This window comes from Cokeromyces recurvatus, assembly GCF_025118155.1.
Source record: "Cokeromyces recurvatus strain NRRL 2243 chromosome Unknown BX663scaffold_30, whole genome shotgun sequence".
In the NCBI taxonomy this organism is placed as follows: domain Eukaryota; kingdom Fungi; phylum Mucoromycota; class Mucoromycetes; order Mucorales; family Mucoraceae; genus Cokeromyces; species Cokeromyces recurvatus.
The window spans coordinates 217,131-233,623 of NW_026251416.1; the positions used below are offsets into that span (position 1 = coordinate 217,131).

Consider the following 16,493-nt stretch of genomic DNA (forward strand, 5'->3'; position numbering starts at 1 on the left):
TGTAGCTTGATTGAAAGATGACCAATGCCCTCGTTTGTTGAAGGACTTGAAATTCAAACGACCGGCTAGCTCAGATTGGTGGTGAGAGGCTTGATCGCTATCCTTGCGTTGACCGAGCCCTCATATTGTAGTGGTATTTATACCGTTGCCTTATGACATGCGGCCTCTCCTACCAATATTGCTTACAATGTTAAAGATGCTAAGATGGACTGTGGCTTGATTGAAAGATGACCAATGCCCTCGTTTGTTGAAGGACTTTGAAATTCAAACGACCGGCTAGCTCAGATTGGTGGTGAGAGGCTTGATCGCTATCCTTGCGTTGACCGAGCCCTCATATTGTGGTGGTATTTATACCGTTGCCTTATGACATGCAGCCTCTCCTGCCAATATTGCCATCTTTTTTATTTATTCATTTTTTTATTTTATTTTTTTTTTCTTTTAAATCGCGATTGCTAACACTATTTCTCTTAAAATATACGCGTAGGAAATATCTATCAAAATTTTATTGGTGTGATAATCACGTATAATATTACTTTACTAAAGTCTGTCTAACTGAATAAACGCGGTGTCAAGACTGCTTATAGTACGGTAGCCGACAATCCTTAATGAGCTACATTCACATTTGTGCTTTACACTACTTGTCAATCTTATGTGGTCTCGCAACTCATCTCTACTGATTATTCATGAATCATATACTTAACAATATAGTTCCTTTCGATCTAAATGACTTTAAATCATCAAGTGTTTGACATCTTTTTAAATAAAATTCAATGGCTATTGACAAACAGAGCTCCTGCTTTTGTATTTGAAGCTTATGAAAAGTCATATCAGTTGAACAGTTTGAAGAGAGCTTGTTCAGTGTAACTTGAAGACTAGTATCAATCAAAAATCTTGATCTTAAAATTAGTTCCTTATCTGCTTTCTAAAACTGCTTTGATAATCATGGAAAATCAGACTACATAGACATACGTCTTTTAAACAATTAATATTATTCGATTTTCCGATGTTAATGGCTTCTCTAATTGCTAAATAACTCCCTAATCAGAAGTTACACTGCAAGCAATGAGTATATCTTGTAAAAAATATAATACAGGATATAATCCAATTTTAGCAGTGATTTTTAAATGTTATTATTTTAATCACTTTTTATTATAAAATGTTTAAATAAAAATAATATTATATCTTGGAGGTTATAATAGTATTCATGTATCCAAAAAAAAGTGTATCTCTACTGCCATTTTCTATCATTTTATTTAATTTTTAATTTTACAGCTATTTTGGCTGTAGACCAGGAATTTCCTTTATCCGGCATTTTCGCCAATAAAATTACATAAAATGAAAAAAAAGATAAAAATTGCGGATTCTGAAAAAGTACTTTAACATTTTTTTTATTTTATTTTTTATTTTTTTTTTTTATTCCCCACAAATTTTATATGCGTAACTTTAATTATAGGCTTATAAAATGTAAATTACATTTCAATAATGTAAAATACATTGCAATTGTTTCAAATCATACTTGATGTTTTTTTTTCTCACCAAAAAAAAAAAAAATAGTACACGTAATATAATAAAAATATGTATTATAATTATATAAATAAAATAAAGAATTTTTATTATATGTATATAAAAAAAGATGTTTAATTAAATTGCATTCAATCTAATCTATTTTGCATTTCAATTAGATCATGTAATGTGTTGATTTATTAATTAACTTTAATTTTGAAATGAAGAAAAAAAAAAACTATTCGCGAATGTTAATTAAAGCAATTCCATTATTAGTGATTATATACATTTGTTAACAATTAGTGAATTTAGAGAAAAATAAAAACAAGATTTAGCAATTATACAATTAATGTAGTTGTGTTCATTTCAATTAAATTCCTTTTTTTTTCTTTTTTTTTAAAAAAAAAAATTCAAATTTAATACCCCCTAGTAAAATTATTTTATATTTTACTTTTTTTATTCTTTATTTAACAATGACCAACATTACCGACATTGACAAATGCAAATGTTCTGCAATCAGCTCAAAAAAAAAGCCTTAAAGACTTTACTATATATTTTCAAGAGGTAATTACTACAATTACAAGAGTAATGACATCTCCATTGTTTAATGAAGATGACATTGGTAAATGAATTAACACATGTAATTAACAATTCTCAAATATTTTTAGTAAAGGATATTATTGTTCAAAGTAACAGACATTTTGAAAGGTAAAAGATAATAAGTTAGTGCAAAAAAATATAAATGTATTGCTAAGACTTTTTACATTGTATATATAAAGTTTGCTGCTATTCAATAATTTAGTTCGTTTCATTTCAAAAGCGGACCGAAAAAAAACTTTAAATAAAAAAAAAGAGGTAATCACATCCTTTTTTCCTTTTTTTTCATTTTTTAATACATTCGTTAAACTACTAATTTTATTTTATTGTAATAGATGTTCATTTTAATATTAATAGCTATTACTCTTTTTTATATATGTATTTAAATTATAGGTCTTTGTTGATTATTTCAAATGGTAAGTATTTACATTATTTTGAAAATATATGTATCTTTTTTTTTAATTTTTCTCTTTTCTTAAATCAAAAACAACTAAAATGAAACAATTAAATAGGTATGTGTTGGTCTTTATTATGCAGTAGCAATATTTGATTCAGATCCACAACAAAGACTTGTATTATTTATCTATTGAAAAAAGGTATATAAAATAACACCTTTATCTTTAACTATTTCAATATGTGTATTAACAATTCTTTATATAACAGGGAGGTCAAGTACAAGTGTACATCATTCTAATGTAACATTGAAAGGTATAGTGTGGAAAAAAAAATAATAATACCCGAGATTTAACTAATATTCTTTTCTCTGCAGCACAAACATAGATCTAGCCTTTTGTATTTTTTTTTTTTTTTTTTGGTAAATATGATATTTCTATACTTTATCATATGTTAGCTTTTATTAATTATTTATTCTATTAATAGTGTATGCTTCTTTTGTAAATGGAATACTTTTCTGTTGATCACTTCAATTGCTACTATTTTTTGTTTTTGTTCTGTATGATAATCCTTGCAATCTCTGGGCTCTTTTTCTTTTTTTTTCTTTTCCCAAAGGGTTCTTTAATCAATGACCATGTTATCAATAGAATACGTATTCAAGGTAAGTGTAATATTTTACATGTAATGCTTATAGCATACTCTTTTATTATTATATTATTATTTTATTGTTATTATTATTATTTGATATGTACCAATTTTTTATGTAATAAATAAATAAAAAAAAAGTAAATAAAAAGCCACATTTTTTGTAAACAATGTATTTAATAATGTCCAATAAAGAAAGGCAATAAAGAAGCCTATTTAATATAAATAAAGCCTGAAAGGGAATAAAATACCATCTATATAACCCAATAATGTATAACCATGTTTTGATGAGTCATGAAGCATAAAGCCAATGATAAACAACATGGTATGTAAAATATTAGCAAATGAAAAGCAATTATAAAGTACAGGATTTAATCAAAACTTGTAAAAAACAGTACATGAAATATGTAAACCCTGTGTGTATCTTGTAGAAAAAAGTACAAGAAATGTTCAAAACTTGTATATATCCTGTAGAAAAAGTGCAAGATTTGTTTATATCTTGGTTATATCTTGTATGATTTTGAGGCAGGATTTATACATATCTTGTACATATATCTTACAAGATATAAACAAATCCTTTGTTATATCTTGTAAAAAATATACTCAGATGATTGCAGTGTTAAAATTGTAATCCAATTTTATATAAATAGCACACATCATTTCTAAATTTTTGTGTGAACCTTCGCAAAATTAGTATGAAACCCTTCTCAAGAGACCATTACATAAACTTAACATACTATGGAGTTGGAAATAAACTGCACTAACTATCGACCTTTAATGGAGTATTATTCTGGAATTGAAACCGAAGCCATAAACTAAGTCTATAAATACGGTGAAATCATCGCTTACTAAGTGCATCTCTCCCTTTGGTATTATTAATCTCTCTAAGGTCAAAACTCTTCAACAAAGTGATGTTGATTAACTCGAAAAAGAATTCTTTAAATCCAAATTGAAAAAAAAAAAGGCCGGAGTTGAGACAAAGAAAAAGCTTTTGAAGAAGGGTAAATCAATTTCCCATGTTATTAAATTCGTTCAAGTCGTTATGGATATGCTTGATAAACATGATAAGAATGGGCTTTATATTGTCATGGATAACTACAATATACATCACACTACTTTTGTAGTTGAGGTCATAACTAATAGAGGATACAAATCTTTGTTTATGCCTCCCTATTTACCCTATTGAAGAATGTTGGTCAAAATTTCTTCGTTAGTTACAACATGGATAGATTTTTTGACCTAAACAACTTGAAAAACTGCACCTTTGAAAAGTATCTTGAAGTCCTTAACCCTGAAACTCTTGGTGACTTCAATGACGCCAAGGTGCAATTCGACAACGAATTAGAGAAACTTATCTCCTCGGGTATTTGGGGAATCAGAGTTAAAAGTGATTGGCCGTCTGAGGAAAGAAGCAAAGGTAATATATCTGTATGTGTTGACTATTACCCAGATACTAATTTTATTTTGTAGAAAACCATGTTTTCAGAGCAAAAGAAAAATGATAATATTATTGTTAAAAATTCATTTAATAATATCATCGACAGTCCCTCTTCCAACATTGTTCTAGGATCTGCTCATGTAAGCTAACTTACTAGATTATATAATCAATATATTAATTAATTTTTTACATTTTAGCAAAAGAGAGTATGATTTTAAAAATGTTGAAGGTCATTTCAGATTTACTAATATGGCTTTATAATAGAGAAAAATTAAAATCTCTCCCTCTGCTGCACCCATAGTAAGTCTTAAACTAAAATCATGTATCTGTAGCAAGATAATCTATGATATCTTGGTGCAATTCATGATAATTGTTATATATAACCTACATATACTGACTGTACTTTTAGGTAACTCGTACCAACGATGAACCGCTTTACCATGTGGAGTCTGAGCAGCATATCTGGAATTTATGGTATAAATTTTTCAGCGGCTGCAAAAGCAATAGCAAGATGCATAACTTCAGGTATTTTTGAATTAACACTTATACTATATTATAAATGATTTTAATCACCAAATATAGTCTAGAAAAGATTGGCATTATTCAATGCGGATATACCGTGAAAATGAGGTCCTGCCTTATTCCCGAGCTATATCCATTACTCGTGATAAAGCCAAATATCGTCGATCCCTGTGAGGGTTTGAATGACAAATTGGTTGACCTATTTGAATCTGAATCTGTGAAGGATTTCAAGTCTTGTTTAAAGACATTTAAAAAGGAAAATGCCGGAAGTGAAGAAGCAGCTTTCATTTGCAAAATTTTAAAATTAGTCATGAAAGTAGCAATGGATGAAAAAAAGTTGAAGCTAATAAGCAAGAGGGAATCAAATCTTTGCTTTTATCTGATTTGGCCCTTGATGAACTATATTAGTAGTCTTGTCTCGTTTGAGGTCGGTGAATACAAGTTAATGGCTATTCATAACGAAATCGTTAGAAGAAACGAAGACACTTTAAAGGACCTCAGCTATAATGCAGATGGTTGCCATACTGTCACTATTGGTAATAATTCCGTTGAAATATCGCTTCTTGAGATTTCTGGAGGATTTTTCGAGAAAAGTCAAGCTAGATTTACAAAGGACCACATCAAAGCTGGTTTTGGTGCTTTGGCCCTGTTACAAGAGATTGGCCATCTCTTTTCTTATGGTTCATTGGAGACTTTCTCCTCAATATTGGTTTACTTCGTTCACGTAATAGGTGAGTAATACTAGCTATATTTTTAGATATCTTTTTTAAAGTTATACCAATTATGTAGGTAACAAGATCCGTCTTTGGTCTCTTGAGCATGTTTCACCTGGTGTCTGTATTATGGATTTGATCCATACGGCAACAATTCCAACCGTAGTTGAGGATGCCGAGGCTGATTTACGTGAACTTGTCAAATTGTTATGGACATTTAGGGTAATATAAAACATTTCTTGCGTTTGCTATCTACTAATTCTATTTTATTTAGTGCGGTCTTCATTTGACTATTAAAAAAATAAAAAAATTGTACAAAGAGCATAAATTTCCTTCCGCTTTCCAACACTATTACTAAACTTGGAAAGTCATTTACAACACTATATACACATTCAAAACTCTTAACACCTTGAAAAACATCGCAATAACTAGGTAAATGCCGCCTAATCGACATAAATATAATAAGACTCCTAGTCGAGTTTTATCTGAAGAAGAACTGGCAGCCCTTGCAAAAGGCTTCCTTGAATATCGCAAAGCGATACCATGTCCTGAATGCAAAAAAGTCACTACCTATCACAGTAAGGGTGATTCTCCTTCTAAAACGCACCACTACCAACCCTGTTACAAGTGTACCTTATGCTCTCATACTATGCATGCACCTGAAATGCTTGATATCATCACTGCTCCCTCAAGGATGGTAGAAGATATATCTAACAATGTACCCCCAACAGCAACTCCAACCCCTACCATTGTCGTCCCCGTAACCCAATTCGACAATAGGGCTACACCAGACGTACAAGCACTTTTTAAAATGATTACCCAACTAACCACCCAGCTTGCAGAACAACAAAAAGTAATTGTGCAACTTACTGAAGAAATCCGTCTCTCTAGATCAGTTCCACTACAACTACCTCCTGCCGCCATCCAACCTAGCACTGACGAGGATGACTTTCCTACTCTTCCAGATACACAATTTTCCTCAGCTCCCTGTCACCAACCCGAAAGAGTCTTAGCTCTCAAAAAGAATCTAGTCCAACACCATGCGAAACGCGAAGCTGCTGCTGCTCGTTTCTTTCAAGCCCCTTCAGCTACTCAAGGTTTCCAATACTTATATATACCTACCAAGGCACGCGTTCCCCTCGGTAAGTTAAGAACTACTTTCAAGAAACTAGGATTCAACAATGGTCGTCTCCTAGATTTACACTACCCTGACCGCAACATTGTTGCAGTGCTCGTCCATAATGACTATGCTCCTGAACTTCAAGAACTGTTAACTAAACGAGGCATCAAACTCCATACTAATTTTGATCCCTGTAATGGAAGTGTACTCAAAGATCCCAAATATGCCAATGAATCAACTGAACAACGTCAACAGGTTGCTCGTGATCTTCATAATCAACGTCTCCAAAAAGCTCTTATTCATATCCGTGGTCCGGCTAAATATGCTGTGGCACGTTTCTTTGCCCATAAAACCTGGATTACCAAAGACCAACTTGCTGACATACTGACTACTGATCCCTACTCCAGTCGCCCCCAAGAGGACATCTTCGAGCTTGACGTTACTGCTTCTGAATCTTCTAAATTTCACGCAAGTGCGATGGATGAAGATGATGTGAACTCAACCCATACTAATTTGAACCAATAAGTGGTCTTCCATTGAGAATATCACTTTTTAATGCTACTGGTCTCCCTAAACAATCTATTTATCCTGTATTAAATACTGCTAAAAATTCATCTCTACTCTTTATTACTGAAACATGGCTACTATCTCCCAACAAATATCCAATTCCCACTTGGAAACAATTCCATACCTACGGTATTCCGGTAAACTCCTATAACCAACATCGTGGTCAACTTGGTTTAGCTCTTCTTGTTAATCCGGACTTCAAACTTCCAATTCATCATATCAACCATGTCAATCCATTATTGGCCAAGTTTACATTATCAATCATTATAAATTCTAAATTATTAATTCATTGCTTATATCTTCCCCCCTCTTTAAAATCAGATCAAATATCAGAAATTCTCTCACTATTACCTATGGATTACCCTTCCACAACCAAGACTATTATATGTGGTGACCTCAATTCTCGTATTGGCGAGTTGGTTGGTGACAGTCGGTGGAACACAAGCGGACGTCTCTTTTACAATTGGATGGAAGCACACGGTTTGATTCTATGGAACCAACGGCTGGCTTTTGGACAACCGACTAGTTATACTTATCATGGTACAAGTATCATTGATTATTTCCTTAGCAATACTGACTTGGAGACACCTGACCTTAATATCCGCGACGATCTATCATTAAATTCTAACCACACTTTTATGACTTTCTCTTTTCATCTACCCCAAGTCCATTCCTCTCACAACCTTTCCGTTGAGGTCCATCGTCCACACTGGCGATTGAAAAAGCTGAAAAAATTAGATCACTATGAAAGGTACCAAGCTAAGTATGCAAATGATAGTGCTAAAAAGATGCGTATAGTCGACTCTTCAGCCCCAACGTTTCAAGATACAGATGCTGCTCGTACTTACATCGACCAATTCTCAACTTCACTATGCCAAACTATCTACGAATCGTTGGATCAAATCTGTGGAAAAAAGGATACTACTGCTGATGTATTTTTAAAACAGTTCTGGACCGCTGAAATGACATCTGCTTTCGAGCTTAAACAATTCTATTACAAGAAATGGCGAAAAGCAAATGGACTGAATTGCTTAACTTATTGGTTAAAACATCAAGAAACTACTGCTTTACTAAAACGACTAATCCAACAACGGCGTAGAGAAACTTGGAGACAATTTTGCGACAAGATGTCTAAAGGCGAGTATACTAAAGCAATTGCACGATTCAGCAGAATTCGTAAAAACAGATCGGTGAAGCCTTCCTTCTCACCAGATCCAGATATTAACCGTGCTCCGGCTGACGTTATGGCCGACCATCTTCAAAGTATCTATGCCGGGCAATTCCTCACTTCACCATCTAATTTGGGTTCATCTTCTCCTATAACTAGTGGTCTTCCTTTTAATTTAAATCTTTGTCCCTTCTCATCTGAACAAATTCATGAGACTCTAAAACAACTGCCTCGTAAAAAAGCTCCTGGTGTTGATCACATACAGACGGAAATGTTATTACCCCTAATTCACACTTTGGTTCCCCAGCTTCTACATCTCTTTCGTACCTGCTGACAATGGTCCTATACTCCACTATCATGGCGAGTTGCGCAGGTAGTACCGATACACAAGAAAGGCTCCAAAAGTGACCCAGGGAACTTTAGACCAATTAGCTTGACATCTATTTTTCGTAAATTATTTGAAAAATGCTTGTACCCTAGCCTATTAGATCAATCCCCTACTCTTGATATTGCTCAAGGCGGATTTCGTGAATCTCGTAGCTCTCTTGATCAAGTTCATTGTCTTGTCGAGATCTGCTCTATTCTTTGGCGTAACCACAATTGTTTTCCTACCCTTGCTTTTTTAGATATCAAATCAGCGAATGATACTGTTGATCGTGTTATAGAACAAGCTCTGGATATAATCATAAGTAATATTATAATAGATGAATTACATAATACAGGATAAAATATAAGCCTGAATATGAAATAAAACTCTGTATATAACATCTTGTAAATAATATAAAACTTATTGACATCCAATTGTTTAGATGTATCAATTATAAGACATCGTATCATTTCTAAATATTTATTTTTATAACCTTGATAAAGGATTCAGGTCGTCTTTGATCCAATAAAATAAAACATAAAAGATATCAGGAACATATACTCAGATTAAACAATAATTTTTTATTTAAAACTTGATCAGATCATTATAACACCCAATAGATAATCCATAGATCAGTCTCTTGAATCAACAAGACGTATATCCGAATACTAACACTGTTTCATGACTCATGTTCTTTGACGGTTATTTTTATTTCTTTGATTCAGGATTCATTAATATAAATACAAGCATTTGTGTAGACACAAAATAATCTTGAACTTCTTTCTTTAACTTTCTTTTAACCTTCTTTATTTTTATTGAATAAAAACAGTCTCAAACTATACTTCCTTTTGTTCTCTTTTTCTCTTTTTATTTTATCTTTTATCTTTATTTACATTCCATCACATCCATCACAGATCGCTCCTATATTTGGGAAGTGCTTCAACCTCATCTCTGCCCGGCTTTGCTTGGAGTTCTCAAAAATCTCTTTGATCAGGTTCAAATTGAAGTTCTTCTTGATAATCATATATCGTATCGTTTCTCTCCTGTCACTGGCGTCTTACAAGGGTCTATTCTCTCTCCGTTCCTATACTCAATCTATATCAACCAACTTCCAGCTCGTTTGAGGTTACCACACCAACTCAATGACTCCTCCACTACTGATGTAGTTACTACATTTGTACCGTCCCTTAATTGTCTACTCTATGCTGATGATGTCGTCCTTATTGCCTCCCCCGAGAAACTCGCTTCTTTACTACACCAATGCGAAGTTCATAGTTACTCCTTAGGTTATCGGTGGAACCCATTAAAATGTGTCATAGTCGCTCCTACCAATGATCCTCAACCATATCAATTATATGGTACTGCTATTCCCAAAGAATCCTCCTTTTCTTATCTTGGTGTTCCTCTAAAACCTGGTGGTCTAATTGATTATGCTGCTCTAATCCAACATAATATCAATAAAGCCTCTCTCACTATGAATCAACTTGCTGCTATTGGTCTCAACTCCAAAGGTCTTCCACCTCTGCTTGCATGTCGTTTTTATAGTCAAATGGTTCGTTCTCAGTTAGATTATGGTCTTGCAATTAGTCCTCTCTCTGCTAAACTTACCAAAGCACTGGATACCTTTCAAAATTCATGTATTCGACGTATCTTTGGTGGTCACTCACGGTCTTCGGCGAAAGTCATGCTTCACCTTGTCAACCTACCATCCATGAAGACCCGTATTGCAGTCCTCCAAGCGCAATACCTCTTTCGAACTTCCCAATTACCAGCAGATACTCTTCTTGCCCATCTTTTGCCTCATGTTCAGCTCTCAAATAGTCATTCCCACTGGTATAAATTGACTCAAACTACAATGTGGGAACACCTATGCTCACCAAATATCTCAACGCTCGACGGAAAACAATTCTACACTCTTCGTGCTAAGTTTCTAGATGATCAATTTCAAAATCTTCGTCAAGATACTAACACCCTCCTATTGTCTTCCTCACGCCCCACTCTTGAATTGGATCCCATCCTTTACTTACCAATGACTACCTCAGAACGTAGCCGAGTGCTTCGTTGGCGACTTGGCTGGCTACCGGGTGGTAAACCTAAAGAATGTATCTTTCATCCGTCCCATAATTGGAGCCGGCAACATGCTATTGAGTGCCTACATGTACATCATCGTCTCTACATGCCTACTTCAGTCGAAGATCCCATCTCGTTCCTCCTCAACTTGCTTCCACTACATAAACCTCGTCGTCCTTCTGATTGTACGAGCTGGTATACTTTATGGCCTATTCTTTGTACAATTCTACATGAACTTGATTACTACTTCCATGATGAATTTCCTCCTGATCCTGTTGATCCTGGTCTCAAGCTGTTGAATTGGTTATCCAAGTAATAGTGTGTGTCTTCCTGGTCACTTTGGTCTTATTTGTTTTTTAAATTGTTTCTTCTCACTTTTTCGCTTTTTCCCCCTTATATTTTCTCTTAATTCCAAAATACTGCTCTTTTCTTTTTCCTTCTCGTTTTCCTTTTTCCCTTCTTGTCCTTTAGGAAGGTTTTTATTCTTATTTCCCCTCTATAACTGGCTCGGGCAATATTGCGCATTTATTTCGTCGCTACATGCTCATTGCCAAAAAATTTAAAAAAATAATAATAATAATAATAATAATAAAACTCAGAATTTAATCGTACAAAGAGCATAAAGCTGTTGAAGTTTCTATTGCCAGGGGAACTGTGGATGCCAAAGAAACAGCAGCAAACACCATCCCCTCTTTATTTGAAAAGGGATGTCTTCTGAAGATAAAAGGGGATTATATCGCTGGTTATGAAGAGTTGCAAGTACACTCCACAGTCTAATTCTTAGTTTTATTTATTTTTTTAACATCAAAAATCTTTTTAACAAATAATAAATATATTACCAGTAAGTTTTTTTTTTTTTTTTTTTTTTTTTTTTTTTTTTTTTTTTTTTTTTTTGATAACTACGAAGTAGGGACTAGCGCCAATTATTTGCGCAGTACTATTGGTATACAAGGCTACTTTTTTTTTTTGGACAAGCGCGTTAAGTAAGTCTTCAAGGAATGTCTATCAAAATCACAACCTCCTTTTCTACTGCTGTATCACATAAATTACTTAAAGCGCAGTCTGATTCTGCATGATTATCAAAGCAGTTTTAGAAAGCAGATAAGGAACTAATTTTAAGATCAAGATTTTTGATTGATACTAGTCTTCAAGTTACACTGAACAAGCTCTCTTCAAACTGTTCAACTGATATGACTTTTCATAAGCTTCAAATACAAAAGCAGGAGCTCTGTTTGTCAATAGCCATTGAATTTTATTTAAAAAGATGTCAAACACTTGATGATTTAAAGTCATTTAGATCGAAAGGAACTATATTGTTAAGTATATGATTCATGAATAATCAGTAGAGATGAGTTGCGAGACCACATAAGATTGACAAGTAGTGTAAAGCACAAATGTGAATGTAGCTCATTAAGGATTGTCGGCTACCGTACTATAAGCAGTCTTGACACCGCGTTTATTCAGTTAGACAGACTTTAGTAAAGTAATATTATACGTGATTATCACACCAATAAAATTTTGATAGATATTTCCTACGCGTATATTTTAAGAGAAATAGTGTTAGCAATCGCGATTTAAAAGAAAAAAAAAATAAAATAAAAAAATGAATAAATAAAAAAGATGGCAATATTGGCAGGAGAGGCTGCATGTCATAAGGCAACGGTATAAATACCACCACAATATGAGGGCTCGGTCAACGCAAGGATAGCGATCAAGCCTCTCACCACCAATCTGAGCTAGCCGGTCGTTTGAATTTCAAAGTCCTTCAACAAACGAGGGCATTGGTCATCTTTCAATCAAGCCACAGTCCATCTTAGCATCTTTAACATTGTAAGCAATATTGGTAGGAGAGGCCGCATGTCATAAGGCAACGGTATAAATACCACTACAATATGAGGGCTCGGTCAACGCAAGGATAGCGATCAAGCCTCTCACCACCAATCTGAGCTAGCCGGTCGTTTGAATTTCAAGTCCTTCAACAAACGAGGGCATTGGTCATCTTTCAATCAAGCTACAGTCTTACAATAGATGCAAATAATAATGTTGATACTTTCCTAAAAGTGTATTGTAGATGAAGAGGTAAAATAAAAAAAATAAAAAAAATTTGTTTTTTTGCAAAGCCTGATCAGTTAAAAACTTGATGACGAATTAATATGACGTAATATTTAATTTAATACTCAGTCGAGTTATATATTACATTAATTTGTAACCCCGTTTTCTATAAACATACTTTTCTTCTTCCTTATTTCTAATAAAAAGAGTTTAATAAAGTCCCATTTCTTAACTTGTCTTATTACATAACTTCATTTCTTCTTAATAACCGCTATTACCACATATTGGAAAGTTTTGAAGAATAAAAGACATGTTATCATTTCTTAATAATTGTGTAAACAAATAAGAATTTATTTTCAAACATCTGTAAAAAAAATTATTTCAAAGATGTTAACTTTCTTTTTTGACATTAACATGGAGGAACATTATAAAGTGGCAGATGAAATAGTAATGGATGGACTCCAAGTTGAGGGAATTGTTGATGCAATAGATCTTGATAAGAATCCTGCAAATTACTTATGGCAAATTACTGTTATTAGCTGATGAGTAAAATGTGCCTCGAAACATGGAAGTAAAGGACGATGTTGTCCTTGTGCCTAAAGACGAAGTTGAGGCAGAGGAAATATAATTTATGATTAAACATAATATAATGATACCAGCAGAAATTTTCCTGCAAATATCATGGTTCTGTAAATATCAAGCAATTCATTCATCTTATGCAGGAACAGGGTAGTTCTGTTGCTAAGTACATAAGAGCCTGTTTTATTCCTTGGTCTACTGCATATGAAATATTTAAGCAATGGAATAAAAGCAATGGAGCTGTCATACCTGTTGCTTATGCAAAAAGGTCATCTGAGAAGAATATTAGGTTTCCTAAGGCAAACAATATCAATATTACATAGGAACATATGTATTTCCTTTATTGATTTGGTTGATAAAAATCCATGAATGACAGTTAATATGAAATGAGAAGAGCTTTGTACAATGTTTCCAGAACATTGTATATTTGAAAGTGGGACTGTAAAAGTACGTGAAAGAGAATCAGGCTGTCCTTGAAAAATTCAAGTATATGCACAATGAGTAGAGATTCCATAAGAACCATTGGCCTTCATTACAAAATAATAACAGAATGGAAAGCTGCTGGAATCGATCTCCCAGAAAATAAAAAGTATGAGATGATTAAAAAATAGTTTATATATTTATTAAAGACAATGTTTCTTTCGTTCAAACATCGATCCCAGAAGTATTTTGCGTGTCTTATCCACCTAATACAGTCTTTGCAAGAGACTGTCTGACAAGCAGCCATTATTCAAGAGGTCAAGGTATTATGAGAGTCTAAAGGATGTCTTTTGATATACTGTTTTACTTTAGACTCAAACTCTTTAATTGGATTGAGTAATGGTGAGTGAAGGGGGGCAAAAAACCAAGGTTTATGACCTCTTACTTCAATGCAAACAGGTACTCGACTATTGTCATGGATCCTTATGTTGTCCATCACAACATAATATCTTTTTCATTCCTTCTTTATAACCATTACATCCAACATCTTTTTCAAAAGAAGATAAGAATATGATCTGTATTAGTTCCTTTTCCCGTTTTTTTTTTTTTTTTTTTTTTTGGTTTTTTTTTAATCCAGGAAGTTCTTTACCACCACTTTCGTTAAATTCATTCCTCGTTCTATAGGCTGTGATACGAGGAATATTTGCCTTCTTTGCAGCTTCAGGTACAAGGCAACCCTCCACCTATAAACTGTGAATGAAGCCAGTAATTTGAACGTGAGAGTAACAGTCGTACTTTATTTGAACTAGCTAAAAGTCTTCCCTTTTCAAGTATCAAGTTGACAAGGTTGTCTTCTGTTTCTTCCAACTCATTGTCAGCCATGCTATCTTTAGCAGCGACGTTCATTGCACTATACTGAGCATGATCATAATAAATGAGTTTAAAATAATCTTGATATTTTACTAATATCTGTCTTCTGTCTGTTCCTGAAGTGTATAGTCGACGAAAAAAAGGTTGGCCCAATAAAAACAATAATTGCTCAGCTTGAAATGAAAATGGGCCACCGATTTTGAAAATCGGTCTGCCAATGAAAGTGGGTCGCTAAGACAAAAATGGGTCACTGTTTTGAAAAGGGATCACTTAATATGAAAATGGGCCACCAATAAAGAAATTTAATGCATGCTTTTTATTTTGCCTCTTATAATCTTTTTTCACAATTCAAGCATCTTTGCCAGAACGTCAAAGAATGCTTTCTCCAATTCTCGTAGTCTTCTCTGCTGCTGTAAAATGATACGTTGCGAATACAATCAGAGATTTTTTCATTCTGCCTGACAGAAGAGGGATCGTTATTTACAACAGTCTTCAGCTTGGACCAAAACTCTTCGATTGGATTCAAAAAAGGAGAATAAGGTGGGGTAAAAAGAGAAGTTTATAGCCACATTGACCAATAAAATCTTCAATAAGTGCAGCCTTGTGAATGAATGCATTGTCCAGAACTAGATATTTGTAGCCCATGTTGTGGTTTAGGTAAGTTTAAGGATTAAATATAAACAAAAGAAATAAAATAAAAAGAAGACAGAAGAAGAAGTGCGTTGAGACTTGTCAATAAGTTTATTAAGAATTAAGTTCAATACAGGTATTGTTATTATTGTGTTATGAGTTATACAAAATAAGGATGAATAATGTAAGAGTATTTATATATTTTGTGAATAAGGATGATGAATAATAAGAAGGTAAAAATATAACAAATTGTATCTGATGATATAATTATCGATATAAGTATATATTCATTTCTCTTATATATATTTTTATAACTAACATGTATCTTCTGAGTAGAATCAATTATTACGCGTATTTGTATTATTCTTAGTTTACCCCAGTTTAACTTGTATAAAGTTATTTTTATAAATTTGTATTCAGCAGAACAATAATAGAAGAAAGTATATTTTTAGATGTAGGACTTTTTATTAATTAATTATTTTTCTATACAAGGGTAAATATACTAAATATGTTTATAGACAGAATTATTGTACAAATGCACTATATATTCTATTATGACTATTTATCTTATTGAATTCAGTTATAAACCTTACTGTGATGGAATGTAAATAAAAGAGAAAATAGAAAAGGGAGAAAAGGAACAAAAGGAAGTATAGTTTGAGACTGTTTTTATTCAATAAAAAAATAAAGAAGGTTAAAAGAAAGTTAAGGAAAGAAGTTCAAGATTATTTTGTGTCTACACAAATGCTTGTATTTATATTAATGAATCCTGAATCAAAGAAATAAAAATAACCGTCAAAGAACATGAGTCATGAAACAGTGTTAGTATTCGGATATAC

General features: G+C 33.1%; 4 protein-coding genes across 4 annotated transcripts; 2 read left to right on the forward strand and 2 right to left on the reverse strand.

Moving 5' to 3' along the window:
• Nucleotides 1–1,976: 1,976 nt before the first annotated feature.
• Nucleotides 1,977–3,331, forward strand: BX663DRAFT_545645 (uncharacterized protein; the record flags this gene model as incomplete). Its single annotated transcript, XM_051530935.1, has 8 exons — nucleotides 1,977–2,067; nucleotides 2,088–2,125; nucleotides 2,172–2,211; nucleotides 2,494–2,516; nucleotides 2,764–2,808; nucleotides 2,980–2,993; nucleotides 3,109–3,154; nucleotides 3,291–3,331. The coding sequence occupies exons 1-8, from the start codon at nucleotides 2,003–2,005 to the stop codon at nucleotides 3,329–3,331; spliced, it is 312 nt and encodes a 103-aa protein (XP_051379502.1). The 5' UTR covers nucleotides 1,977–2,002.
• A 1,028-nt stretch (nucleotides 3,332–4,359) lies between these two features.
• On the forward strand, nucleotides 4,360–7,456 carry BX663DRAFT_554923 (uncharacterized protein; the record flags this gene model as incomplete). The annotated part of the gene is made up of 7 exons (XM_051531573.1): nucleotides 4,360–4,518; nucleotides 4,609–4,716; nucleotides 4,841–4,876; nucleotides 4,986–5,050; nucleotides 5,159–5,778; nucleotides 5,888–6,033; nucleotides 6,278–7,456. The coding sequence occupies 7 exons, from the start codon at nucleotides 4,360–4,362 to the stop codon at nucleotides 7,454–7,456; spliced, it is 2,313 nt and encodes a 770-aa protein (XP_051379503.1).
• A 7,171-nt stretch (nucleotides 7,457–14,627) lies between these two features.
• BX663DRAFT_554925 (uncharacterized protein) lies at nucleotides 14,628–15,060 on the reverse strand (the record flags this gene model as incomplete). Its single annotated transcript, XM_051531574.1, has 3 exons — nucleotides 14,628–14,701; nucleotides 14,804–14,897; nucleotides 14,950–15,060. The coding sequence occupies 3 exons, from the start codon at nucleotides 15,058–15,060 to the stop codon at nucleotides 14,628–14,630; spliced, it is 279 nt and encodes a 92-aa protein (XP_051379504.1).
• A 292-nt stretch (nucleotides 15,061–15,352) lies between these two features.
• BX663DRAFT_441302 (uncharacterized protein) lies at nucleotides 15,353–15,568 on the reverse strand (the record flags this gene model as incomplete). The annotated part of the gene is made up of 1 exon (XM_051523448.1): nucleotides 15,353–15,568. A coding segment is annotated over one exon (216 nt), but the record flags the coding sequence as incomplete, so codon positions are not given.
• Nucleotides 15,569–16,493: the final 925 nt, after the last annotated feature.